A 26,968-nucleotide genomic window follows, 5' to 3' on the forward strand; every position below is an offset into this window, starting at 1 on the left:
CGAGGCGTGGGCACCAGGCTTGGAGTGAAGTGCTGTGGAGCTGAAGAGGGAGGAGGTGACCCTGAGGCACAGTGGAGGCAGGGCCACAAGCTGTGAGGAGACACGGAAGCAGGGGCAGAGCATCAAGGTGCTCCAGTGAACAAAGGAGAGAGGGTTTGAAATCGCACCCCTGGGCATCACTATCCTACCTTAACCATCATGCCGCTGTGGGCATGAGGGTGATTTCTGGGAGCCTTGATTGGCTCATCTGTAAAATGGGATATCGTGCACCCCTGCTAAATTCTTGGGCAAAGCAATATATTCATAAGGCACTAAGCCCAATTAAATTTGGAGTTGCACTGATGACTGAATATGAGGGCTGACAGAAAAATCATCGTATCCCAAGAGGATGCGCTGGAAAGCCAGAAGTTGAGGGAAGGAAACCAAAGAAGACCAATTCTTTGAGGGCCCCTCTCCCTCTACGCCAAATGCTTTACACGTGTTCTCCTCACAACACTGATTTTATAAAGGAGGAAACTGGGGCCTAGAGAGGTTAAGTGAATTGCCCAAGGTAATGCAGCTAGTGAGTGGAAGAACTGGAAATTAAACCCAGTTCAGCCTAATTCTAAATCCCAGGGCCTTTGCAATGAACTAATCATGCAGCCGCCACAGAGAGCAGGAGGGGCTGAATGGGCACCAGCGGGCAGGCTGAGTGGCAAGCAGCCACCCAGCAGCAAGGTCTTGCTTTGAGTTACTTACATCCACCCGCTGAGCCTCAGGCTTCTCCTGCACAGCAGGCGTGAACACTAGAGGAGTAGAGGCATTGAGCTCATGGGCTCAAGCCAGTGTGATTGGGACAGGGTGAGTGTGCAGTGGTTGCTACCTCAACCATCAGGGTGCTTGCTAATCAATTGACACGACTCCAGTCCCCCAGACAGAACAAGCTGAACCACAGCCAGACAGGTGTAGTTGCTGTTTATTGAGACACACTGCAGGCACAGACAGGCTACAGAACTGTGGGTGGACTCAGGGAAGGGATGGAGACTAAGGAGGCTGGAGAGTCTTTAGGGACCACTTCCAACTTCCCTCTCTCCTTTCCCAGCCTGTACTGGACCCAGGGTGGATGGCCAGAAGAGATGAGAGACGCCAAGGTGGCTGGAACATCCAGCCTTCTCCCAATGGCCATAGGTCACCCCCAAGTCACCCAAACATATCGCTTAAAGCTGGTGACCCTAAGCTCCCCTCCCATCACATCCCACAACAAAGGAGAAAATCTGGGTAGATTTGTACCTTTCGGCAAATGCAAATTGTGTGCAAAGAGTGTGGGTATGAAACACCCTGAATCTGCGGTCCCTGGTGCTGCTCATGAGAAGGTTTGGTGGGGAGGGCAGCAGAGATGGGGAGTGGGACAGGGAGAGGACTACAGGGGCCCCAGCTGGTGAGACTCAGTGGCTAGTACTTCCGGCGGGACGTCTTCACCGTGGTGGTCTTCCTCAGGATGGAGGTGCCCCCAGAGACAGGCCCTCCCTTGACAGTGCCGTAGCCTGCATTGGTGCTGAATCCACATTTGCTGGCTCCAACACCCCCACCCAGGGAGATGCCACCCCCTCCGCACACGGTGGTGGAGTTGCCAGTCACAGCTGCAAGGAAAAGGGTCTGAGTCAGGCAGGGCAACCATGCCAGGAAAAGCCTGGGCAGAGGGGGCAGAAATCAGGCAGCAGAACCATGGGACATGGGTAGAGAAACCCAGAACAGAGAGCTCACTCTGTGGGACCCTGTGTGCTTGTCCCCAGAGGCTCAATGGAGGGAGCACATTTTAGTGCAAGTACAGGTTACAAGAACAGATCAGAGTTCTGGGGCCAGGCCAGGGGTGGGGCTGGAAATGCACAGCAAATACTCACAAATGCTGACTGCACTGGGACATTCTCCCGACATCCTAGGGAAGGCAAAAAGGCCGAGACAGGGTCAGTAGTCCCAGGGACCCAAGTGTACACCCTTTCCTTCCCTCTCTCTTTACACTCGACTAGCTCAGCCACAGGGTCCCGTAACGAAAGCAGGAGACAGGAAAGTGTGAGTTTGCGGCTGTGCCAGGAATCGTGAACTTCCCGCCAGGGCCTGAAGCCAGCGCTGTAGGAGATCTAGAGCTGCCGGCCCGCCACCCTACTCAGCCCTACCCTCCACCTGCTCCCTGTGAGCGTCATGGACAAAAGCCCTGCCTCGAGGGAGACAAAACCCACTGCGAACAATGCACAGTGCCTGCCCACTTCTCTGCTTCCTGCGTCCCCAAGAAGAAAAATATCTACTTTTTTTTCAAAGTTTCCACTGGTGGTGGAATCTGGGGTTGGAAGAGGAGGCTTCCTTCTTATAGGGCTGCCCGCAGCCCAAGAATTACAGATGGCTGTGTCATCCCACATGGACAGCAGAGCCGGGAGCACAGGAGGGAGCTCCCTCTGAGGCAAGTTAGGGGCTCTGCTCCCTGGTGCTCCCACCCGCTCCACCGGCACCAGAGCAGACTACATGAGCTCTGCACAGCCTGGGGCTGGGAAGCCCTCCACCAGGGCAGCGGGGTCACCACCTGCTCTCCTCGCTCTCCAGCAGCTTGCGGTAGGTGGCGATCTCCACATCCAGGGCCAGCTTGACATTCATAAGGGCCTGGTAGTCACGCAGCAGTCGGGCCAGGTCCTCCTTAGCGTGGTGCAGGGCTGTGTCCAGATCCCCAAGCTTCTTCTTAGCATCCTTGAGTGCAAGGTCTCCACACTCCTCTGCTTCCGCAATGGCTGCCTGCAGCTGCTGACACTGCGCAGGGGAGAAAGGTGTTAGGAATACCCCCCATTTTTCTGTCCTCAAGCCAGGCATCACCGCCCCCACACCCTTGCCCAAACCAACTTGGAAAGAATGAAAAGAGATGTGCATCTGAGAGAAGAGATGCTATTGGACAGCAGGATCGGGTAGCAGCACTAGGGAAGCCCTTGATGAAGTCTAACTAGTGTTTTAGAAGAACATAAAAATAAGTGAAACAACCTTACTATTAGCTAAATGCCTCATTCTGATCTGGAGACAGATTCGCATTTTAGCCATACCCTCAGTAGGGTCAGTGTATGTAACCTGGATCCTGGAGCCCCGGTCTCCTGCTCTGTCACCCTGGAGATGGATGGATCAATCTCCTTAAAGGAAGTTTTCCCACCTGGTTAACTGTTTATATGCTGTGTGGCCTTGGACAAGTCACTTCCCTTCTCTGGGCCCATTTCTTCCCCTAAAAAATGAGCACATTAATCTTGGCCTGGCATTTGAGTTGCCCTATATGTCAGAAGAGGAGCAGCCCTTGCCTTTCTGGATGACACTGAGAAGGCCCTACAGCCCTGCCAACACCCAGGCCTGAGTCCAGGGCCCCCAGGTAGAGACCCACCTGCTTCTTGGCTGCATCTACCTCACTCTGCAGCCTCTGGATAGTTCTGGTGAGCTCAGCAATCTCATTCTTGGTGTCTCGAAGATTATCCCCATGCTTCCCAGCTGTCACCTGCAGCTCCTCGTACTGGAGGCCAAAGAAAATGCAGTGAGTAGTGGAGAACCCCAGTCCACATGGGCAACCACTGGTTCCGGAGCCTCGCCCCGCTGCTGGAGGCTCCTATGGAGACTGAGTGTATCTGGTCCCCAGGAGTCCTGGGGTCTTCCTGGCCCAGGCCTCTCCCCGTGGAGGAAGTCTGAGTCCAATCCCAGCCCCTGCGCCTGAGTCAGCCATTGTCTCACCTTAGTCTGGTACCAAGCCTCAGCCTCTGCCCGGCTCCTCTGGGCGATGAGCTCATACTGGGCCTTGACCTCTGTGATGATGCTGTCCAGATCCAGGTTGCGGTTGTTGTCCATGGACAGGATGACGTTGGTGTCAGACACATGGGTCTGCACCTGGCTCCTCTCCTGAAGAAACAGAAAGAGCTGCTACCAGTGTCCCAAACCCAGACCCTGGGCAAGCAGCAGGGAACAGGGGACAGGATGGCATCAGAAGGGCATCAGAAGAGCCACTCCGCTTGTCAGGCTCCACCTTAGAAGGAAGCCACAACCTAGGAAGAGGTTCCATCTCCACAGACCTCGCTTGGTTCTGGGGATCTGCGGGCCTCTGAGAGATCACAGAGGAAGGGAACATGTGCTTCCTGCCCTGTGCTGGCGCCTGGCACTGAACACATTTATGGCCCTTTTAATTCTCAGATCGTGGTGAGGCATCAGGCCCACAGCTGGCCTGTAGATCACCTTGGGGGTGTGGGGGCAGCGAGCACCAACCAGCTAGCTACCTGTACCCACAGTGCACAGCGGTCCTGACCACGGGCATGTGATGCTGAGCCAGTCTTCCCCACAAGCAGCAACTGGCAAGTGAGGAGAGAGGCATAGAAGAGAAGTGACACATCCCCGAGCACCCGACATAAGGTGGGGTCCAGACTGGAGCCAGCCAGTTGCAGGACAAAGCCAAGTGTTTTCGTGGGATCACTCCAGGTGTGTGATAGTCTTGGGCCTTTCCTGAGTTCCTAGGGCCATTGTTTTTACATGCAAGCTGGAGGGCACACCTGAGGAAAATCAGCCCAGGATGTTTAAGAGAAGGAGGCAAGGTGCTATGACAGCAGAGAAGGCAGGAGGGAGCTGAAAACTCATGCACTGGCCCCTGGGACATAACTACACTGGCTGTCCATGGGTTCTGCCCTTATGTCTCCTGTGATCCCTGCTAGGCCACCACCAAACTGCCCTGCGTGCCAGCCTGATCAATCACCCACTGACTAAGTCTTCCTCTGCGGCTCCCTCAGGGGCCGTCTTCCCTCTGAAAGTCAATGCCTTCTGCGTTCTGGCCCCATCTCCAGTGTTCCTCATGTGGCAGCCCAGGGTATTATGCTTGAAAGAGAGAGGATAACAACCGTCTTCACTCGCTGAGTATTCGCTGTGTGGTTCAGGCACTGGGCTAGACAGTTAACAGACACTAAGGTGTCTTCCCTTTCCAGTTCTCCACCGATTCTTCCCACACTCGGTGCCCAGCCTGCCAACCACCTGTGTTCTTTGCCATCTGTGACCTGCACAGGCAGGTCCCTGGATGATAGGCCCTTCCTGTTCCTTCTTTGGAAGTCCAGACTTTCCTTAAGATCCAACTCAAATATCATCTCCTCTAAAAACTCCCACAGTCATCCCAAGAATGACCAGCCACAGCCTCCTCTGTGTGCCTCAGTACCTTGTGGCTGTCCCCAACACAGTCCCATCACTTGATAGCTTGGTCCCAAGGGCAGAGACTCTGTCTTGGTGGCCATGTGGAAGGTACTCAGCAGATGCTTATCAAATGAACAAGGCGTAGAAAAGGAAAGGAATGCTGGGTGGACCGCCATGTGTCTTAGCAATGTCGAAACACCCAGAAAAAGGAAGAGAGAACAGAACCTAAGAGAGGACAAGAAAGCCCTAACCCATGAACCATCAATCATCTCAGCATAGAAGAAACTGGGAGGCCTCCTGAAACTTCTTTTTTTTTTTTTTTTTTTTTTTGGTACCGGGAATCAAACTCACGACCTTGCGGTTGCCAGGCAGGCGCTGTACCGCTGAGCTAAATCCCCAGCCCCTCCTCCTGAAACTTCTGTAGAGTGCCCTCAAGTCCTTCCCAGGGAGCTCCAGCCATGCAGAGTAAGGAGCGAGTTAGCGGAGGGCAGTTCAGCCAGGGAGGAGCAAGGGAATGCTCAGGTCGATACAAAGAGGCTCAAGGAAAGACAAATAAGGCAAGTGCCATTGAGCTGATCGCTGCTGAAGACCAGGAAAACCCAACAGCTCAACTGCTTCTTTCATTTGCTTCACTTCCATCATGGAGAACAGTCACCAATCTGGAAAGGGCAGAAAATATGGTTGAGGAAGTGAAAACCCACAACAGACATGGAGGGTATGAGAGGCCTTGATCTGGTTGGGATCTCAGTGGCCCAGCCCAGGGAAACAGATCCTAGGCGGCCACTGGGGAAGCTCAAGGAGATGGACACTCAGTGATCCTCATGAGACAGGAAAAGGAGGAGTGGTTTTAGCGATCTTACACAGCAAGTGTCCTGATTTTCAAAGACAGAGATTTAGGATTTTCCAAATTAAGGTGGATGCCTACAAACTTCTGTAAGGCATCACAAAATATTTGAGCGTGTATGAAGCCATCAAGAGTTTCCTAAGGGCCAGGCATGGTGGCACATGCCTGTAATCCTAGCACTCAGGAGCCCGAGGCAGGAGGATCACCACTGTGAGGTCAAGGCCAGCCTACATAAGTGAGACCAAGCCTTTCTCAGTATTCTCTACATAAGACAGGAAAATGTGTTACAGGTGATGGTTTGGTTAAGTGAATTTTAGAATAGCTGAGGCACCTTACACATTATTGATTAATAGAATGATAGCCCAGTGGAAATTCACCACAGAAGACCTCTAGGACTCTGTTCTCGAGCTTGGTCAATTCAACATATGTGTCAGGGCTGGGTATATAGCTCAGTGGCATAAGCGCCTGCCTGGCAAGCGCAAGGTCCTGAGTTCAATTCCATGTTCCAAAAAAAAACACAAACAAACAAAAAATAACATATATGTGTCAATAATTTCCACTGAAGCATTATTGAAGAACTAAACAGAAAGTTCATCATGTCTACAGATAACCCAAAGCAGGGCGTCCCTAATCCACAGGACAGGAGAATCAAATTCCAAAGTGCCATGTGAGCCCAGTGCGGTGGTACACATCTGTAATCTCAGCCACTCAGGAGGCTGGGGCAGAAAGATCTCAAGTTTGAGGCCAACCTGGGCAACTTAGCAAGATCCTGCCTTTAATAATAATAATAATAATATGCTTATGTGTCTTAAAATGATATGGTGAAACCACAAAATACCATTTCACAGGAAAGGAAGGGAATGATTCTCTCTCTCTATCTCTGACACAGGGTCTCACTATGTAGTTCAGGCTGGCCTTGAACTCACTATGTAGGCCAGACTAGCCTCAAACTTGTGGCAGTCCTCGCTGGGATTATAGGCATGTACCACCACACCCGGCCAGAATGGTTAATTCTTGCATTCTGTTTCCAAATCTCAACTACCCAAGTAAAGGAAGCTGGAGGAGAGTGGATGCATGCCTCCCTTGTAACCACTTATGTGAAAAACTCCAGGAGTTAACTAAGGAGTTCATGTGATGAGATGGAGATGTTTCTAAAGCTAATACGTAAACTAGTGCCACATGAGGCTACACAGATAGATGTCTGTTGTCTCTCCCTGCTCCTCTGTTTTCTAAAAACTTCCTAGGATCCCTGTTTCCTGAACTTCCTCACAAGTATGTGTTTTTGTTCCTTAATCACTCTGCCCTCTAAAAGGCTGTCATATGAAACACATATGTCATGCTGGACACGGTGGCACACACCTGTATCCCCAGCACTAGGGAGACTGAGGCAGGAGGATGGCTACAAGTTAGAGACCAACCTGGGCTACAAAGTGAGTTCAAGGCCAGCCTGAACTGCACAGTGAAACCCTGTCTCCAAAAAAAAAAAAAAAAAGACACACATAGGTCAGACTAGGCACAGTGATACACAGCTGTAATCCCAGCTACTTGGAATGCTGAAGCAAGAAGATTGCAAGTTCAAGGCCAGCCTGGACTACATAGAGAAACCCTGTCGCAGAAAAAACAAAAGACTTCCCTCAAAGGCAGTGAGTTTACTGCCATGAGAAGTATTACAGTACAGTCTACATGCCCACCTGTAAGAGACGTCATAGCAAGAGTTCATGCCCTGGGAGTGTAAACTTGAGCCTTGAGGTCCTTCCTAACACTAGGACCACTGATTCTCCAATCAGTTCATGTGAACTTCAACCCTCTCACCTTAGTCTCCAAGGCCCCTTGTCTCCTGAGATTCCTCCTGGATTCTCTCCTCTACCCACCACCACCCTCAACCTCTTGCTCCATCCTGGAATCCCATCCCTCCTCTCTGCATCTGCTGCTCTGTTCTCTCCTCCATTACAAAAGGGGCAGGAGGAGAGAAGAGTGACTAGAGCCCAGCTCTGGAGTTCAAGAGCAGAATTTCAATTCTGATGTCGCCTCTTACTAGCTCTGTGACCATGAGTAGGTTACTCGGAACCCCAATGCCCTTGATTATAAAGTGGAGACCATAATAGTACCTACACTGTGGAATTGCTGAAGGAATTATAGAAGCATGACCCCATGCTTGGCCCATCAAGAGCATTTAATACATGGAAAGAAGCACTAATTAAAAATGTCAAGTTCTCATCCTTTACCAGTTAAGTTGCACTGATGAACCAAGGTCAGACTCCCATGGAGAACCCTCAGTGCTGTATGCAAATGTATGCAAATTACCCCATCCACTCTCCATCTCACCATTTCATAGAGGCACTGCAGGAAGTCAATCTCCTGCAACAAGGAATCCACTCTACCCTGCAGATCCATTTTGGTCATGTATGCAGCATCAACATCCTGGAGAGAAGGGAGAGAGGCAGATTCTCAGCCCTCCAAGGTCTCACCTCTTTCCCAGCCAGCCCAGCACCCTCTAGCCAAAGGGCCACCTTTCCCAGTCCCCAGCATCCTGCTCACCTTCTTGAGCACCACGAACTCATTCTCCAGAGCAGTGCGCTTGTTGATTTCATCCTCATACCTGGTACACAGAGCAGGCTCAGGCTAGGCTCAGTCCCTTTCTGCCTCTTAGACACTGGGCCCACTCAGCTTTAAAGACGCTCAGATGGAAACCCCATCCCCCAAGGACACCTTTGGGAAATGGTTCTTCAATGCGGCCAACCAATAAAAAAAAAAAATGAGGCATTGCCTTTACTTAAATATTCTCTCTTCCCACCCCCATTTGAGGAAAGAGGCATAGAATTTATGCAACAAGTAAATTACAGAACAGCAATCAAGAGCTGCTATGTCTTTGGATCAGAGCCCTTAGGAATCTCTGCAGGAGAAAGGGAAGATGTGCCAACAATGGTTAACCTTTGCACTCACTTACAACAACAAGATGTTCCTGAAAATGACCACACCCGCCCAACCGCTGCTACTAAGACTTCAAGGTGTAGAAATCACTAGTGTGGTGTTATGGGAAAAGCTATAAAAAGTAGACCTTAAATTTGTAAATATGCATACACATATATCCACTAAGCACAATATATAAACCTTACTTGGACACTTGACTCAAACTGTATTGTCTACATTTATGACATTTATGAATAATTGAAGATTTCAAATCAGCTGGATATTTGATGATATTAAAGATTTACTGTGTTAAAAGCTTTAGGTACGACTATAGCTTTGTGTTTATGTCTTATTGAGACGGATTACTCCATGACTATAACAAGAAAAATATTTGTGAATTAAATGATGTGATGGCTGGGATTTGCTTCACAACAACAGTAAGGAAGGAGGGTGCGAGATGGAACTAGACAGGCTGAGTCAATAATTATTCAAGTGGATGTGAGAACATGGGGATTTAGTATTCTATTCTCCCTGCCTTATTAAAAAAATAAAAGACCTAATTTCAAATAACAATACACAATGTGCCAGTTCTCCAGGCAGCAGTGGGCCCTCAACCTGAGCACCAGAGGGACCCTGGGAATGGGGCATCTCTCCTCACTTGTTCTTGAAGTCCTCAAGGCCATCTTGCACATTTCTCAGCTCCGTGTCCAGCCTCCCCCGCTCGCCCAGCTTGCTGTCCAAGACCCTCCGCAGGTTGCTCAAGAAGGCCTCAAAGATAGGCTCCAGGTTGTTCTTGGTGACCCCCGTGTTCTGTCCCTGCTCCTGCAGCAACGCCCACTTGGTCTCCAGCACCTGGTTCTGCTGCTCCAGGAAGCGCACCTGAGCCAGAGAAAGAAGGGCCAGCTGGCAGGTGTCATTCTTGGCCATAGGAGGGGCCAAGGTGAGGCCCACCACCCCATGCCAATTTGACTGGAACTGCAGCACCATCTGCACATTAGGAAGCAGTCTCCATTGCAGTGACAGTCCCTTCTGACAAAAAGAACTCTAAAGACAAAATACATAAGAGCCCAGCTTGGTGGGTCTTGTGATCTTGGTCGAATCGTTTCTCTCTGGGTCTCCCTTTCTCACTTGTGCTGGGTAAACTGGACTAGTCAGAGTTTCTGAACCCTGACTCTGCATCAAAATCAACTGCTAAAACTGAGGGTACATAAAGAGAGAAAGACAAAGAAAAAATGTGGCAAAATGCTGAATCTGAAAGAATATACAAGACTACCTTGTATAATTCTTGCAACTTTAAATTCCACATTTTTTTGACACTAAAAATTTGTTTGAATAACCTTTGCCCACATTCTGCCTCTATAGACTCAGAAGGACACACACACACACACACACACACACACATACACACGATTTCTCTGCCCAACCAGCGTTTTGAAACACCAGACACCGAGCTCTCACACCCCCAGATCTCAGGCTGTGATTCTGTAAGCCTGAGAAAAGATTTTGCTGCTTTGACCTCTGAGATAGTCCCACAAAAGAACCAAAAGTCACTAGGGGAGAAGGTAAGATGTGGGCGGGGCAGCTTTGTTCACCCTCTGCCATCCATTCTCCCCAGTCCCACCCCCGCAGCACCCTAGCCCACAGCCATGTTGCCTGAAGCTCCCAGGGCAAGTGCGTCTCTCAGTGCAAAGAATCATGGCATCCAGAACCTGAGCTCCCAGTTCTACCTCTGCTTTCTGGGATCGCTATGATCCTGGCCAAATCACTTGGCCTCTCTCAAGCTCAGTTTTCTCCTCATAAAAATGAGCACAATATCATATATCCTGACTCCTCATGGAACCCCAGTGGGATCACATGAGCAAGGGATATGAACGTGCTTTGTAAAAGCACAAATCACAGAACCAAGGTATGATTGTCCATCAGGTCATCCCCATCATGACTCCACTGCCTTGGCTCAGGAGCAAGGTAGATTATGCCAGAAGGACCAAGAAATGCCAGAGAACAGTATAAGAATCATCCCAGTTAGCCTGGGACCAAATAAAAGAGTCAGGATACTCCCAGACTGCAACAGGTCAAATGCTATGGTGAATGGTGATCAACTTCCTCATTGTCCATCACAAACTGAGCTTCTTAGCTCGAACATGGAGGGAGAAGGAGAAACAGTGGGAACTTCCCTGGGGCCCCCAACCCAGTTGTATTCTGATCACATCAGCCCTTGAAGGACAGGATCTGACAGAGCACAACCTGCAGTCTTGGAAGCACAACTCCTGAACCATAATTCCTCCAGTTATAAAATGATAAAAAGTGGTAAAGGCCACCATGCTCAGAGGAGTAATGGGAACAATTCAATTTTAATTGTAAGATAAAGCTACCATGTAACCATGTTAATTATGACCATAGGAAAGATTCCCACACCGTCAAGGTGGGCTTGACCAGCAGGCCTCATAAGTAGATGGAGATTCACCTGCATTCACAGCAAAGACCCAGAAGATGGTCCAGGTCATCCACATCTCAGGCTCCAGGCTCAGGCTGACAGAGATCAAAGTCATCCCCCAGCCCCAACCTGTCCATGTGAGTAGAACATCCTCTGCCTGGCCCACCTGGCCCAGAGACCCGGCTTCCATTGCACGCCACCACTCCTAACCCAGCCCACCTTGTCGATGAAGGAGGCGAACTTGTTGTTGAGGGTCTTTATCTGCTCACGCTCCTGGGTGCGCACACGCTGGATCTCTGGGTCTATCTCCACATTGAGAGGGGTCAGCAGGCTCTGGTTGATGGTGACTTCCTGGATCCCACCAGGAGGACAGACAGGCCCAAATGTCTGCCTGCCAGCACCCAGGCCTCCATAGGCCCCACTGCTGTGGCCAAAGCCTCCCAGACCCCGGCCCGAGGAGGCCACACTGACTGAGATGCTCTTGCTGCCCCCCAAATTATAGAGGCTCCGGCTACCAAAGCCACCTATGCGGGGGCCGTAGTGGACCCCACCACCACTGCCACCGCTCCGGGACATAGTCACTGAGCTGAAGCTGGTGTGGGTCCGAGAGCCGGCCCCTCCACTGGCGGAGTTGGAGCTAAAGCCTCCTTTGGTAGCATAGGTCTGCCGAGACACAGAGGACCTCATGGCTGTTGGAGCACCAGAGCAGATGAGAGTAGGAGGGAGTGTAGTGAGCTGCTGAGCCACTAATGGCCTTTTTATCTCTTCCTAGCTGGGCTGGCCCCTGGGCTCTGAAATACACACCCCTGCCCCATCACCCCAGGGAGGAGGGATGGCCCCTCCCCGCCATCACCTGTGCTCTGGAGCTGGGCTTGAGCCCAGACTGTTTGGGGCAGGATGCCACCGTCTCCCCCCTCAGGCTCTCCTCGCTTGGAACAGGATGACACGGGCTCCCACGGCCACCTCCACCACCCAGTGGCTGGCTTGGTCTCCTCCCACCCAGCCCTGATGGCCGCCATCAATGGGGCTCTGTTCTGTGGGGTTTGTCCCAGGGCCCTGTTGTCAGCCAAAGCCTCGGGGCTCAGGGCTATGCAAGTGGTAAGGGAGGGAGCGTTGGGCAATGGGCTGCTGGAGAGACAGCCCAGGCCTGCCGTAGTTCCAGCCTCCCAGCCCACAGCCTGCTGCCTCCCGGCAGGGTCAGGGCTGGAGCACAGGTGAGAGGATGGGCATAGAGACGGTCTGTTCTTTCATCATACCCTGGACGAAGATCCTGCAGAACAAAAATGGGTTCAAGGACGGAGAAAGAGCCCTTGTCCAAGTATGGGGCCTGGGCACATGATAAGGGGTTAGGAAGGCCCGGGGTCCTCAGACAGGGCCCGGGAACTGGGACCACAGCCCACTTTCTTCTGGGGGCTGAAGCAAGGCAGGGATCTTCAGTCTTCAGCTGAGACCCCAGCCCTATGCCCTGTAGTGGAGTCCTCCCAAAAGGGATCGCCACTTTGGAGAGAGATAGGGTGGGCAGAGAATACGGCTATCCTGGAAAAGATGTATAAATCCCTTGGGTACATCATCAACAAAAGCCCCAAGAATCCCATAATGTGTCCCATCATTCCCCTCTTCCCCTGCCCACCAGGAGCCCAAATGCTTGATTCAGAGGAGCCAGAGGCTCTTATGTTACTGGCCTTCTGCACCCTGCCCACCTCAGATGGCTGGAACTAAACACAGCAATGGCAAAAGCAGACTACAAATGTAGGACTGCAGATGACTGGAAGATGACCGACAGACTGGTCCTCCTTGCCTGCTTCAGCTTTCAGCAGGAGAATGGCCCCAGAGAGGACAGACTGGCCTCAGGGAAGGAGCAGGGATGTTCGGCCAGTTTGTTGCCCCCAGACCCCAGTACAGAGGCATGGGATTGTGACAAAGGAGGCACCCTCCATCAGCCCAGGGAAGGCAGACAGGGAACCCCCTCCCATCCCTGAGAGGCTCTGGGATCTTTTACTAAGCCCAGTGGGAGGCTATAAGTGCATTCCCATTGCTTGAAGAAGTCGAAACGGACTCTCCCAAGGGACGGGTTGATGTACACTCACAGAATTCGGCCCTCAGTGCACAACAGGTTATCCTCCCTGTTTGGAGTTAAGATACCAGGCATTTGGGGGAGATGGGCTGAGAGATGAATCCCCACCAAGCAGTGTGTCCTCAGGCAACTCTCAACCTCACTGGGTCTCAGCTCTCCTTCCTCTAGGAACAGTGCTCCATAAAAGTCCTTTGGGAAAAAAGCGATAGAGATCCTGGACTAAGCCATCACTTCCCACCAACCTTTATCTCCTCTCCCCAAGCTAGAAGACTCACCCTCCCTTATCTCTTCCGGGGCAGTGTGGGAGGAGAGACACCTGAGTGGGGCCTTAGCCTCCAAGATGTGCTGTGGGCCCCTGGGCGAGAGTGATGTCAGGCCTCTGAGTCACCAGGCAGCTGGGGTGGTGGGAGTGGGAGTTGTGCTGTAAACACAAATACACCCCACCCCAGAGACACACGCACACATCCACGCACACAACTCATTCACATATTCACCAAGCACTTTGGCAGGCTTTGCGCTGGGAGCTGGTGACAGATGTGCAGCAGCTCAGGGTCACTCTCGGGAGCACAGCGCTGCTTGGAAACACAATCCCAGGTAGACATTCCCCACCTCAGCCCTGACGGGGCCCCTATGACCCCTCGGCCTCCTCCAGCCCTTTCTCTCCAGTCTGTTCTCAAACACCTGAGCTCAGCCCTTCTTTCTGCAGCCTCTTAATGGGAAATATTCATAAATGCAGAACTTTGACAGGCTGGGGCAGAAGGATCACAGGTTCAAGGGCTCCCACCCTGAGCAACTTAGCAAGACTCTGCCTCAAAACGAAGATAAAAGGGGATGGGATGTAGCTCGTTGGTAAAGCACCCCTGGGTTTGATCTCCAGCACCAAAAAAAGGAAGAACACTCAGACTTTTATGATTAGAATTTATTTAAGCAATTGTAAACAGAACAAAATAAGACATTAAATGATTTTGTGATTCAGACAGCCCTCAGAACAAAGCAGGTTTAGAGGACTTCAATCCATCACACAATCTGACAGCATTTATGAGAAATGGAAGTACACTGTAGAGACACCTTCACCAGTTAACTGGATACAGAGCCTCCTGCAATTACCCAGCGCTCAGCTAACTGTAGTCACAAAGAGTTAGTTCAGTCTCTACTAAGTGCACAAGTGTCATTCAGATACATGGCCACCCGCAAATACTGTTTAACAAGCCCAAGGAAGAGTGTTTTCCTCCCCTCCAGGCTTCCATGGTGAGGGAGAGCTGCCACATGCTGCTGCTTCCCACCGAGGGGCCCAGGTCTGGAGACTGTCACTTGCCCAGAGTTCCTTGCAGCCAGCAGGACACAAGAGCGGAGAGGGTTGAACGCTGTCTCCACCACAGCCCAAAGAATGGAGCAAAACAGCTAAAACAGCAACTGAGCCCCTCTCCTGGCCAGCCTGGGTACTGAACAATGGGGAAGACGTGGGTGGGTAAGGCCCCCCAGAGAGAAGTAGCACTTTCTAATCTAAGAAGCCTTATTGTTAATAGCATTTGTTGGCCCAGAGTAGCCTAAGCACTTGTCATGCAATAACATGTTTCTTCTCCACACTGGCTGTGCTCCACCAGCCCCCTTCGCACCCCAGAGCTATATTTCTTCTCTTGTCTTATGGGCTGCCTCCTTGTCCTCTGCTTCCAATTGGGTTGACCACAGAGAGACACAGGCTGGGAGCGAGATCAGAGCAGGAGCGATGTTAGGGCTTCTTCCCTGCTTCTCCGCTAACACAATTACAGCTCTTGCAGAGGCTCCCTCCTCCACAGCTCCAGCAGCTCCGTTATCCATTCGGTTCACTTCTCTTGTCTCTTCAGCTCCACGTAGTGTGACCCATTTGTCCTGATAGTCCCAGGGCTGTCCCTGTTTTAGCACTGAAAGTCCTCTGGGCCTTCAACATACTGGATAGGCTGACCACTCTAGGGCTAGTCCTCTGTTATTGGTCTCTGGGCTCCAGGTCCTTTATCAACCCCACACACACTTACAGTAACCCTTTCATTAAAGTCAGTTTAGCTGTCTTGGGCCCTCACTTCCAGGATGACAAGGAAAGGAAGGAATAATGACCATGCCCAAAAGATCCAGGACCACACACAATTCACTGCATAAATCAGTGCATGCCCCAAGACAAGGCCATTAAGAAGTTCATCATTTTAAATATGGCAGACACCACCACCATCAGGGACATCCTTCAAGCAAGTGTCCATGATGTCTGTGTGCTTCCTGAGCCATGGGTGCAGCTGTGTGCTGCCCAAGTTGTCCATTCACAGCACAGTTCTCAGGAATGGATCCAGTAAAGCCCTTAAGAACCAAGTAATCCCACCCAAATTCAGACCCAAAGGTGCCACCATCAGCCCCCACCAAAGCCCGTGTAAGGCGCCACGTCTTTCAACACTGAAGAAAGACCATCAGTGCTTTTTGGGGAAAAAAGAAGACAGAACATATCTTGTATTTTTTTAAAAAATCAATTTAATTGAGCTATGAGGGGTGAATTTATTTCCTCCAGGAACGCTGACTGGCAAGGTCCCACCCAGCCCTGTGAGGCCCTGTGAGGCCCTGTGCTATAAATGTCTGCTACAGAGAAGGACCCTGAGCATGGGGAGGTTAAATCACTTGATTGAAGACATACCACTGGGAAGTAGCAAGGCTGGGATTCAAGCCCAAGGGTTCCAGCCTCAGGCTCCCATTCTCATCTCCTTCCCACCAGGCTGAAAGTCCTCTCCTTCGACCACTGATGCAGAAACCTATGGATCTGAGAAAAGGGCTGCCTGATCCCTAAAGCAGGAGAGGAATGGCCTGACCTCCCACAGCCCAGGCTACAGAGCTGGGGCTGTGCCAGGTCCCCACCTGGATGTGGAAATGGGGGAGAGAAAGGCAGAAGCCCACACTGTAGTCTGGGTGGGTGGAGAAGGACCATTCTGCCGGCCCCTCCCAACACTGACCCTGACTCCTACGTGCCTAGATTCCTGCAATGCTTCCTGATAAGTGAGGAAAGGAGGGGAAGTTTTCAGCCTCGTGTACAGACAGGCCTGGGGATGGGATGGAAGCCAAGGGAGAAGGGGGTAGGAGGACAATTCCAGCTCCCAGGCACAGGCTGGGCTGAGATGCCCTTCCTGCGTACACAGAAGTACCTGCCCAGAGGTCCCAGGTTAACAGAGGAGCAGAGTCCCCAGCCAGCACTTGACAGACAGATCCCAGGACGGCAAGTGCAGCCAGACTGCTCTGGGAACAGAAAGGGTCCAGCAGGTTCAGAAATGGCGATTTCCAGGAAGAGAAATTTTGGTGCTGACTTAGGAAGGAGAAGCAGAGATGAAGGAGACTGTCCCAGGTCAGGACTAGAACCTGTCATAGCAGTCAGATGGCAAGGGAGCAGGTCACAAGAGCCACTGAAAAGTCCAGGGAAGTAGACTCGGACAGCACTCAAGGGACACACTGGAAGACCTGAAGGACTCCTTTGACAATCTGACTGGGATTTCGGTGAGATGCCATGGGACACGCTTGGGCACCACAGATATTCTACAAACTGCCTTCTAAGGAGAGCAGTTTGGGGAGCAGAGTTTTGTCTTGCTGGGTGAAGTGTGCAAGCCAGGGGCAGAGCTGAACTGCTGGGAAAAGTAGCAGAAACACTGCAAATTGCCACGGGGAACCTTTGTGTCTGCCCCATGGCCTCTCCTCTAAAGCCCCATATTTAAAGGCTATTGCTTAGCATCTGTGCTAAACTGTTAACCTGCAGGAGCATTTCTCCATAAAGGCCAGGGTAAACTTTATAAATGAGAAATAGAAGAGGTAATAATACCAGGCTTACTGGCCTGGATAGAGCTGGATCCAGGCCGTTAAAGGAATGTAACCAGAAAAGACAGGACACAAAGGGACTTTCCACAAATCCCCATTTCCCAGTACAGAGGATATAAATTACTCCCAGAAGGCTAGGCTCTGGCCCCAGAGGCTGGGGACTGAGAAGAGAGCTCTGGCTCCCATTGGTGAAACAGATGATGCAGGAGACACCAGAAGTAGACAGGGTGAGACGTGACCCTTGTCTGAGCAGCCCCAGTCCTAGCACAGAGCCTCAAGTATGGTTCTCTCTGAATAGTTTGTGGGAGGGATAGGGGAAGAGGGACCGAGATGAAGGAATACCCACCCAGGGAGAGTGATTGCTATGAGGGAAAAGAGGGCAGGAGGGGGCACCCCTTGGCCCCAACCTTCAGCCTTGGTCAGTGAGTCTTGGGCCTCTCCCCTCCTGCTAAAGGACAATCTCTAGGGTGTAGTCTGTGCAAGTCAGCCCGCAGATTTTCTAGCTCAGCCTAAAGGCAACACGGAGAAAATGAGGTTGGCTGGCTGGAGCACAGAGCACCATGCACCATTACTGGGGGTGTTGGGGAAGCACGTGAATGAGATGTAAATCCCCAGGCAAAGCAAGACCAGCAGGCCCACTCGCTCAGGACAGCAGGTAGGTAAGACTTTATTGACTTTCTCAGAATCCCCTTGGGCTGGCTTGGGAGGTGGGCATTGGATTCAAGGTTTGTTATGAGCTGGGGGACAGCGTAGGAGTAGGGCTGGTGGGTCCAGGAAAGAAGTGGTCACCAGGTCACTCAGTATGTGATGGATGTCTTCAGGCTTGACTCCACTGTCTTCTTCAGGATGGTATGGTGGCTGGAGCTGGAGCTGGAGCCAGAGCTGAAGCCAGAGCCAGACATGGAGCAGGAGCTTGAAGTAGGGCCTTGACCAGAGCCCAGGGTGTTATTGAAGCCTCCAGTCACAACGCTGGAGCAGCCAGATCCAAAGCTGCCTTTTCTACCTCTGAATCCACAAGTGCCTCCTCGGCTGCCACCAACACCTCCAGGTACAATTGCATTATCTCCCACTGTGGCTGCCAAAAAATGCACCAGGGTCTCAGAAAGGTCCTTAGCATCCATGGGGTTCCCACTCTAAAGGTCCCCTGATACTCACAGATTATCACCTGCCCGGTGCACTCCCCAGACATCCTGGGGAAGAAAGGACAAGAAGAAATGAGAAATGTTGAAAAGAATGTGTCCCCAGGTGTCCAAAAATTGTGTTTTGTAGACAAGATCTCTCTAAATTGCTAACTTGTGCACACTGGGCTCAAACTTCCCATCCTCCTGCTTCAGCATCCCACCTCCAAGAGCAGCTCAACTACTCTCTCAGCACATAAAATCCACATCCCCAATTTAAAATCCCTCCCAGCAGAGATGGATGCCCTTAGTGACCCACAGTGTCAGGAAATCTCTCAGAATCCGCTTTAGCAAAGGGAGCACTATCTTGGCATTCCATCTCCTTCCCAACCCACGCACATATTTCCAGGTCTATCCAAGCTGCCCCACCTGCACTCCTCGCCCTCCAGCAGCCTGCGGTACATGGCAATCTCCACATCCAGGGACAGCTTTGTGCTCATTAGCTCCTGATAGTCTCTCAGCAGTCTGGCCATGTCCTGCTTGGCCATTCTCAGAGCACCCTCAAGTTCATCCAGCTTGCTTTTGGCATCCTTGAGGGCCAGCTCCCCATGCTGCTCAGCATCGCTGATGGCCGACTGCATGTCAGCATTCTGGAAGTGGGTAAAAATGAGGGAGAAAGTGGCTGTGTGCCCAGCACAGCCTCCAAAGCATCCACTGCGGACATACCTGGAGGGTTAGGGTGGACCATAATCTCAGGAGCTCAGAATTGTCATGACCACCCCACCCCAGCTCCTCTCATTCTAAAGGAAATTATTCCTCCCCTGCTTCCTTGCCTTGCTATAGCGGGTTGAATGTGGTCCTGCAAAGTTTTGTGCCCACCCAGAACCTCAGAATGTGAGCTTATTTAGAAGTGGATTTTCACTGATAGAATTGGTTAAGGATCTCATGATAATACCATACTGCATTTATGCTAAGCCCTAAATCCAGTACTTTTATTAGAGGAGACAAAGTCACAGAGACAGAGTAGACACCATGAAGACGTAAGCAGAAATTGGTACTGCACTTAAACAAGGAAGTCCTGGCACCACCAGAAGCTAGGAAGAGGAAAGGAAGGATTCCCCAAATCCTCCAGACAGAATATAACCCTAGCAACACCTTGAGCTCATATTTGCGGGGCCCAGAACTGTGAAAGAATAAATTTCTGTTGTTTTAAATCACCAAGTTTGTGATAATTTGTGCCACAGCGTAGGAAACTAATACACCTGTCTTGGCACCACCCCTATTTTTTCTGCCCCACCCCACCCCAACCTTTATGAGACTCTCTCCCGAGGCACCTAAAGATCTTTCTGTGCTGTATGGGTTCTTATCCTCATCTTGAGGCCCACCATGGTCCAGTTTCAAATAGTCAGAGCATATCAAATGTTAGTTTGAAAAATATAGTCCCTTGGGGCTGGGGATTTAGCTCAGCAGCACAGTGCCTGCTTGGCAAGTGCAAGGTCGTGAGTTCAATTCCTGGTACCGGGAAAAAAAAAAAAAAAAGAAAAAGAAAAATATAGTCCCTGTATTTACTCTCCCATCCAGTAAGAAATTAGAGGAAAGACAGGGCACCTGCCCATCTTCCTTACAGCTGATTTACCCTCACATCAGATTCAGGAGAGAAGCAGCTCCCCAAAGGCTCCATGATTCCACCCCCACACCAGCACCCCATGCATGGGAACAGCATCTCCACTCTGTACCTGAACAAGATGAGACTCAGAAAGGTGACGGGGGGGGGGGCGGGTGCAGAAGGGGCAGAGCAAAGACCCACACCCCCAACCTATGGCAGCTGGTATCCAGCACACCAGGCCCTGGCACAGGGGACCTCAGTCTTCCAGGCTTGTGCAAAAGAAGGGCCACTTGACCCTAAAGAGGGACTGTCACAGGAAAGGTGCATGGCTATGGGCTAGGACCTGTGATCCCAGGCCTGGACACCCAATAGACCCTCCTCAGGGTGGCCCTGGCCTCTGAAGACCACTTGCTTCAGAATCACCAGGTTTCTGGGACCCAGGCTTGGAAGATTCTGGTTCCCAAGGTCTGGTATGAAACCCAGAAATCTGCATCATAATGACACCTAGGGGATTCTAGACCAAGATTTCCACAGAGGAAGCAAACTGAGTGCTAGACCCAGGTCCCATCCATCTCAGGCCCTGCACCTATTCCAATGTGAATGGCCTATGCATGCTCCAAGAAACGTCCTTGAGGGCCCTGCTTGCATATGGGTAGACTGCATGTGACTCGGGAATCCAGCTGCAGTTCTGATCCACCTAACTCTGCCTCTGTTCGCCACCCTTGGTGGGTCACAAAGTCAATCCTTTGGAGTTGAGGAATATGAGTGCACAGATCCTTGACAACTAGTAAGTCATATCCTTCCCATCTGGGAGTGGGCTCTCCCAGAGGAGCAGGGAACCAAGGGGAGGGAGGAAATCCGCCCTCCCCTTGTGAGGCAACTACCTAAGAAGGCTCAGCCCCCACCGTAACCTGCTCTCTAAGAACTCTTCTCCACCAGGGGACCCAAAAGTCAGTGTTAGGTCTTAAATTCCTAGCTGTTTAAAGAGTAAGAGTCAAAAGAGGAGATAAGAAATAAATTAACCCTCTCCCCAAGAAGTTGAAAGCAAAATATCCACCTGGATGTGGACTACATAGTAACAAACATGACAGTTCCCCTGGGCCACAATGTGTAGTAAGGCGATCCTAAAAAAGCCAAAGTGCAGCCTACAAGTAACAGGAGGAAGGCAGAATTCATGTTAGATGGGGCTTGCGGTTCTTCCCACCCAAATGATCCAGAGCCCCAGCCAGCTATCAAGGCCTTGTGCACAAAGCCACTAGCAAGCCTGACTAGGGAGAGAGCCCCAGGGGACAGTGAGACACAGGAGCGGAGGTCTTGGGAGGGCCCTGGCAACCTGACCTGGCCCTTGAGGTTGGCAATCTGACTCTGAAGCTTCTGGATCTCATGCTGCAGCTGGGAGATCTGGATCTTGGTTTCCTTCATGCTGTCCCCATGAAGTTGGGCTGATGACTGAAGCTCCTGGTACTGAAAGGAACACAGGGGACACCACTGATGGAGAAGCCCACCACCTTTCACCGCAACACCGTGGGAAGCACCATCCCCTCTGGAGAGTTCCCTCACGTCTGCCTTTTCCTGTGTGCACTAGCTGCTTGGGACCAGGACACAGAAGCTGTGCCTGCTGAAGTCCAAGCTTGTCTCCCATGGCTCCCCTGTAGTGCCTCCCTCCTGGAGTGGGGCCATGCTTTCTCCAGCCAGGGTCCAGCCAGCCCTGGACCTTTGGGGAAGTTATCAGAGCAGCCCCAGTGGAACCAAGGTGGGTCAGCACCCTAGGCTGTGGACATGGAGACCCAGCAGTTTCCGGCATCGTGCCACGCCCCACCCCCAGTACCTTGGTCTGGTACAAGGCCTCAGCCTCAGCCTTGCTGGTGCAGGCAATCTCCTCGTACCGGGCACGGACCTCATCGATGATGTCACTGAAGTCCAGACAGCGGTTGTTGTCCATGGACACCACCACAGATGTGTCACCCACCTGTGTCTGCAGCTGGCTCCGTTCCTGCAGGGAAGACTGCCTCAGTGCCTACCACCCGCACTCCCTCTCCCTGAGGCCCTCAGTGGGGAAGGGCGCTTGAATTTTTGCCCAGACTCCACTCTCTGCCTACCTCATTCACAATGAGTATAGCTGCCTTGCAGGACTCAGCATCCTTCTTTGAAAATAAAATCAAAGAGATGGTTTCTAGTGATGCTTGCCACTTGGGCACTAAAGGAAAATGGCTTGCAAGGCTCAGAATCACCTGCCCCCATCTCTCCCCTGACCCCAACCCTGTTCCCTTCTCACTTGCTCCTACTGCTCCAGCCCGATGGCCTCCTTGCATTGCCTCAGTGACACCAGCGCTCCCAGCTGCAGGCTGCAGCCTCTGCCCACAATCCCAGAAACCCACCCTCATGGTGACCTTCCTCTCCTCCCTCAAATCGTCACTCCAATTCCACCTGCTAAGCAAGGCCTGTCCGAAACTGCTACCTGCCTCCCATTCTCCATTCCCCTTTGCCTGTTCTCCACGGCATTGATCACTTGACATACTATATAATTTATTTACTTGCTAAATCCAGTCTGTCTCCCAATAGAAAGCAAACTTTGTGATTTTTGTCTGATTAGTCATTGATGTAGCCCAAGTACCTAGCAATCTACATAGTAAATTCTCAGTGATTGTCCAAGGCCTGAATGACAGCAAATCTAAGCCACCTAAGAGGCTTCCTGTCCTGGTCAATGTTTCCCATAGCCATGGAGAGTCCCCTGCCCATCCTGTCCCCTTCATCACTCCCCCATGCCCTTGGCAGATCCTCACTTCTTCATACAGACGAGTCAAGAAGCAAAAGAATTCTCTCAGACCCTCCAGTTTCCCTTCCAACTCCATCTTGCTCCAGAAAGCCCCATCCGTTTCCTGGGAACAGAAAGAAGCCATGTATCCACCATTTGCTCTCCATGAGTCCTAAGCCAGCTTCAGAGTTCTGTACTCCACTGCTCAACTCCCACCCATCACATCTCCAGAGACCCCTCCTCCCTCCTCCAGCCCAGCCTGCCCCTCCCTGACCCACACCACGCTCCTTGATGAAGCCCTTGATGAAGTCTGCTTCATCTGCTCCCACCCCCTCTCTCCTGCAGCGACAGGAGACTCCCTATGTCTAAGTAACTGTCCCATTTCACCCCTAGGATGGGTGGGAAGGCGGGGTGATGGCATGTCTTCCATCAGGAAGAGTTTCCCCCTCTCCCAGCCTATGACCAAGCTCCGGGCATGGCGGGGGCTCAGGCTCCACATGGACACATGAACTCCCACACACACCTTTTTGAGGACAGCAAAGTCATTCTCCACCGTGGCATGTCTGTGGGCCTCCAGCTCATACCTGCCAAGGAAGTAAAAATGGACACTGTCAGGTGTGTGGGGATGGAGCCCCGGGTCCTGTCCTCCACTTCCCTCCCTGAGAGGAACCTTCTCAAATTTACATGCCCCACAGCAGGACCCATGGCCACGCCCTCTCTGTTCTCCTGACCAGCAGTTTTGTCACATCCTAGCCACGTACCTGGGCCACTCTTTCCACCAGTGTCCACTATGATAGGAGGCCACAGTTAGTTTCTAGGACACATTCAAGTGCTTGTTCTCATTACTACTCACAACCAATATCTATGGCAGGCAGCTTGAGTTTTGACAAAGCAAAATAGCATTTTTCCCAGTGTACAGCTGCAGAAACTGAGGCCAGCAGAGGGCAAATGGCTTGCCCAAGGCCACATGGCCACCCATGCTCACAGGCTCTCCAGTACAAGCCTCCTGTCACCACCAGGTGACCTAGGTGAGGAGTCCTAACCTTAACCACAGCCCAGCTGTGAATCATGCCATGGGCCTAGGGATGGTCCCACTAAATTGATCTCCTTCCAACCCTGAGACCAGAGAACATCTGAGTCACTTTAGCCCAAAGCCTGCTAAACAGGAATTTCTCGAGAAAACCCCACTGCAGCCTTGTTTGAATAAGCCCTTCCCAGACCTGACCAGAAACATGGCCCTCATAGTTGGGGCCTGTGGGAATGGACCTCAGCCCCATGGAGAGAGGTCACCCTGCCCTTCCTCCAAGGCAGGCAGGGAGGCTGTTGTGTCTCTTTGGCCTGCAAGAGGTGGGGTTCTGTGGCTTGGTGAAGGGGGCACAAAGCAGGGAGCGGAGAGGCAGTCATGGGTCCCCAGACCGATCTGAGCCCTCCCAGCCCCCAAGAGAACTGTGGTTTGCCTACTTGGCCTTATACTCCTCTTCCTGTTTCTGGAAGGCTGTCAGCTCGGCATCCAGAGTCCATCGTTCTCTCTGCAGCTGCTCCACCTGCTCCCTGAGCTGGGCCAGGTAGGCCTCGAAGACAGACTCCAGGCCCTGGGGGCTGTCACTCACCTCCAGTTGCTGCAGCAGGTGCCACTTGGTCTCTAGAACTTTGTTTTGCTGCTCTAGGAACCGAACCTGCAGCCAAGGACGGCATCTCTGAGGCTCCTAAGGGGCTTCCGGGCATGGCTTCCAGTAAGTCAAGCTTTGGGGACATTCTCTCAGCACCACTGTCCCCTGTCTTCCCACACTGCCTGGGCAGGGTACCTCATGCCCTTCCACGGGAGCCTGAGCACATCCAAATGCTGGGCCAGCCTGACAGGAGGGTCTTCCCAGGCTGGCCAGTAGTTCTCTAACCCTGAGCCTCAGCCATGGAACAGGTTCGGCATAACCAGAGACTCCATTTAGGCCTCTAGAAGACTTCCTTGTTGCAAAAGTGATTGGGAAAGTCGCAGAAAGAGGTCAGACCTTCCCATTCCCAGGCCATCAAGAGCAGCTCCTCAGACAGAGCCACAGAGACAGGGGCTGAGCTGGGTGGACCCTCACCTTGTCAATGAAGGAAGCAAACTGGTTATTAAGAGTTCGGATCTCCTGGGTCTCCTGTGTCTTCACCACTTGGAACTGGGGGTCAATCTCAATCTTCAGGGGAGTCAGCAGATTCTGGTTGATGGTCACTTCTCGGATGCCCCCTGGAGGACACAAGGAAAGCCCAGGCCCACCAGTCCCTTCCCCAGACCGCATCCCCAGTCTTCCTCGGGACACCCAAGCCCTTCCTCGAGAGCCTCCTCGGCAGCCCCTGAAAGAACTGAGGCTTCTGCTGCTGAAACTGCCCCTGCCATGGCCCCCTGAGAGAGCAGAACAGGCTGAACGAGTACTGAAGCCCCTCTGGGAACGGCACGGGGACAGAGACATGGCAGACACAGCAGGTACACAGCAGCAGACCGATGGACAGATGGACAAGGTGTATGTGTTCCTGCCCTGGGGCCCCAGCACGAGACTTTTATCCCCTCCCAGACCTGGGCTGGGCCTTGGAAAACAAGATGCTCTTGGCCTGACTGTGTTTGCCACTTGGCTCCGGCTGACTTATTCTGACACACCGGGGGTACAGGTGCCCCGCACAGAGAGCTCAAATCAGGAGACCCAGGCCCAGCCCAGGAAGCCGCCAGCTGGTGGGAGAGATGAGCCTGCCTCCCCCAAAGACAAGGAAGCACCTGCAGCCCTGAACCGTAGCAATAGCCAGTGGGGAGGCCCAGCCCTGAACAAGAACGTTGAGGGCCTTTCAGGGAGGGTTTCCTGGAGAAGGAGGTGGGGAAGGAGGGGAGCTTTGCTCAGAGCAGAGGAAGAGGGGGTGGGGTTCTGATGAGGCACTCAAGCGCCCTGAGATGTCAGACAGGGAAAAATGAAGACTCAGAAAGGAAGTTCTCCCTCCAAGAGGTGGAGGAGGAAGGCTCGGAGCAGCCCCATGATCAGGAGGACAGCATAGGTGCTGTTTCCATCATGAGCTAAAAGATACTCTGGGCTTTGGAAATGACACAGAAAACTAGGGTGTCCTAGTCCTCATCCCTCCTCTCGCCCAACCCAGCAATCACCCAGGAGGCCCCACCCGCTCGAGGCAGGCATCTCCATCCAGGACCAAGGGAAGCAGTGTCGCAGAGCCTGCCTGCATCCCTGCTCTTCCTGATGCAGTACCAGGCCGGTCCACCTGGGTCTCAGCCCTGCAAATCCAGGGAACAAATTAGAAGTACCCAGGCTCCAAAATAAATGCACATTTAGAAAACAACTTTTGGCAGTGGGAGAGAAGAGGGAGTTTGTGGTTCCCCATAGAATTCGGTCTTGGAGTACAGATGCTAGCCAGCAGAGAAGCACTCATATTTTAGTAGTACCTCCTCCCAGGAAAGTCCCCAGTGGCAGGGAATCCAGCAGCCTGCATTTAGACTCCTCCCTGCCGGCCAGCAGAGTTAGAAGACTCTGGTTCTTAGGAATGTCTGCAACTCCTTTACATGGCAGACAGGCTGTTTCTCCCCGTCCCCTGCCCCTTTTCTAGAACCTAGTGCATTTGGAGGGTAGGACACTGTGGTCTTTAGTAATACAACTGAAAGCCAGGACAGACAGTGAACTGGCACACTACATTCAACTGGCAAGGCGATATTTCAGGGATCATTTCTATGGTGTGGTACATTCAAGTGGCTGTGCTACGAGGAAGTCAGGTTCAGCGACTGGGGCAATCACAGGCCTCCCCTGCGGACCAGGCAACTGTGAGCAGGTGTTCTCTCCCACCGAAGGACTCTAAACCCCTTCCTCCTTCCCCCAGGCCACCCAGCAGCAGCCCTGAGGGACATTAACGGGGAAGAAGAGACAAGGTCTTCAGCGGAGAGAGCAAAGAAACTCAAGGAGTATGCGGCCAAGTGAGGAAGGGAAGAGGAGAGAAAAGATTCAGGAAAGCGTTGTGAGTCCCAAGGAGAGGGGAGGCAGCCTGGAAAACGATGAGCTGGGAGACAGCATGGGTCCCGCAGGGACACCGCTCCAAACCCTCCTGGGGGACCACTAGGATTTACTGCTGAGCCCTAGGGGTGCACACGAAGAAGGACTATGGGGATTGAACTCTACTACCCTTCCCTCTCGGTGTTAAGACCAGAGGCCATATTTGTCATGGAGCAAGTCTACCTGTGTGCAACTTCCCCATATTTATAATATTACAAAATACGAGAGCCAGGAA

General features: G+C 52.0%; 2 protein-coding genes across 2 annotated transcripts; both read right to left on the reverse strand.

Moving 5' to 3' along the window:
• Nucleotides 1–937: 937 nt before the first annotated feature.
• On the reverse strand, nt 938–12,032 carry Krt79 (keratin 79, type II). Its single transcript, XM_005397130.2, has 9 exons — nt 11,565–12,032; nt 9,570–9,790; nt 8,540–8,600; nt 8,327–8,422; nt 3,727–3,891; nt 3,386–3,511; nt 2,555–2,775; nt 1,881–1,915; nt 938–1,619 (listed from the first exon to the last, which is right to left on the reverse strand). The coding sequence occupies exons 1-9, from the start codon at nt 12,030–12,032 to the stop codon at nt 1,432–1,434; spliced, it is 1,581 nt and encodes a 526-aa protein (XP_005397187.1). The 3' UTR covers nt 938–1,431.
• A 5,846-nt stretch (nt 12,033–17,878) lies between these two features.
• Krt78 (keratin 78, type II) lies at nt 17,879–25,521 on the reverse strand. Its single transcript, XM_005397131.2, has 9 exons — nt 24,799–25,521; nt 24,176–24,390; nt 23,238–23,298; nt 22,743–22,838; nt 21,788–21,952; nt 21,298–21,423; nt 18,783–19,003; nt 18,391–18,425; nt 17,879–18,310 (listed from the first exon to the last, which is right to left on the reverse strand). Exons 1-9 carry the CDS (start codon nt 25,162–25,164, stop codon nt 18,033–18,035), a joined length of 1,563 nt encoding a protein of 520 aa, XP_005397188.1. The 5' UTR covers nt 25,165–25,521; the 3' UTR covers nt 17,879–18,032.
• Between the last annotated feature and the right edge of the window lie 1,447 nt (nt 25,522–26,968).

This window comes from Chinchilla lanigera, unplaced genomic scaffold (assembly GCF_000276665.1).
Source record: "Chinchilla lanigera isolate Chin_1 unplaced genomic scaffold, ChiLan1.0 scaffold00057, whole genome shotgun sequence".
NCBI classification, from domain to species: Eukaryota; Metazoa; Chordata; class Mammalia; order Rodentia; family Chinchillidae; genus Chinchilla; species Chinchilla lanigera.

Bases quoted from the DNA above. Each gene is read 5' to 3' on its own strand.
- Krt79 (XM_005397130.2), bottom strand. From the start codon at position 12,032: ATGAGGTCCTCTGTGTCTCGGCAGACCTATGCTACCAAAGGAGGCTTT. The intron at 9,791-11,564 runs GTGGGCTGGGTT...TCTCTGGCTCAG, and splicing joins TCGCCTCCTTCATCGACAAG to GTGCGCTTCCTGGAGCAGCA. The intron at 3,892-8,326 runs GTGAGATGGAGA...CTGTTTCTTCAG, and splicing joins TGCAGTGCCTCTATGAAATG to GAGAGGAGCCAGGTGCAGAC.
- Krt78 (XM_005397131.2), bottom strand. From the start codon at position 25,164: ATGTCTCTGTCCCCGTGCCGTTCCCAGAGGGGCTTCAGTACTCGTTCA. The intron at 19,004-21,297 runs GTCAGGTTGCCA...ACCCACTTCCAG, and splicing joins TTGCCAACCTCAAGGGCCAG to AATGCTGACATGCAGTCGGC. The intron at 18,426-18,782 runs GTGGGGCAGCTT...TTTCTTCCCCAG, and splicing joins CTGGAGGGCGAGGAGTGCAG to GATGTCTGGGGAGTGCACCG.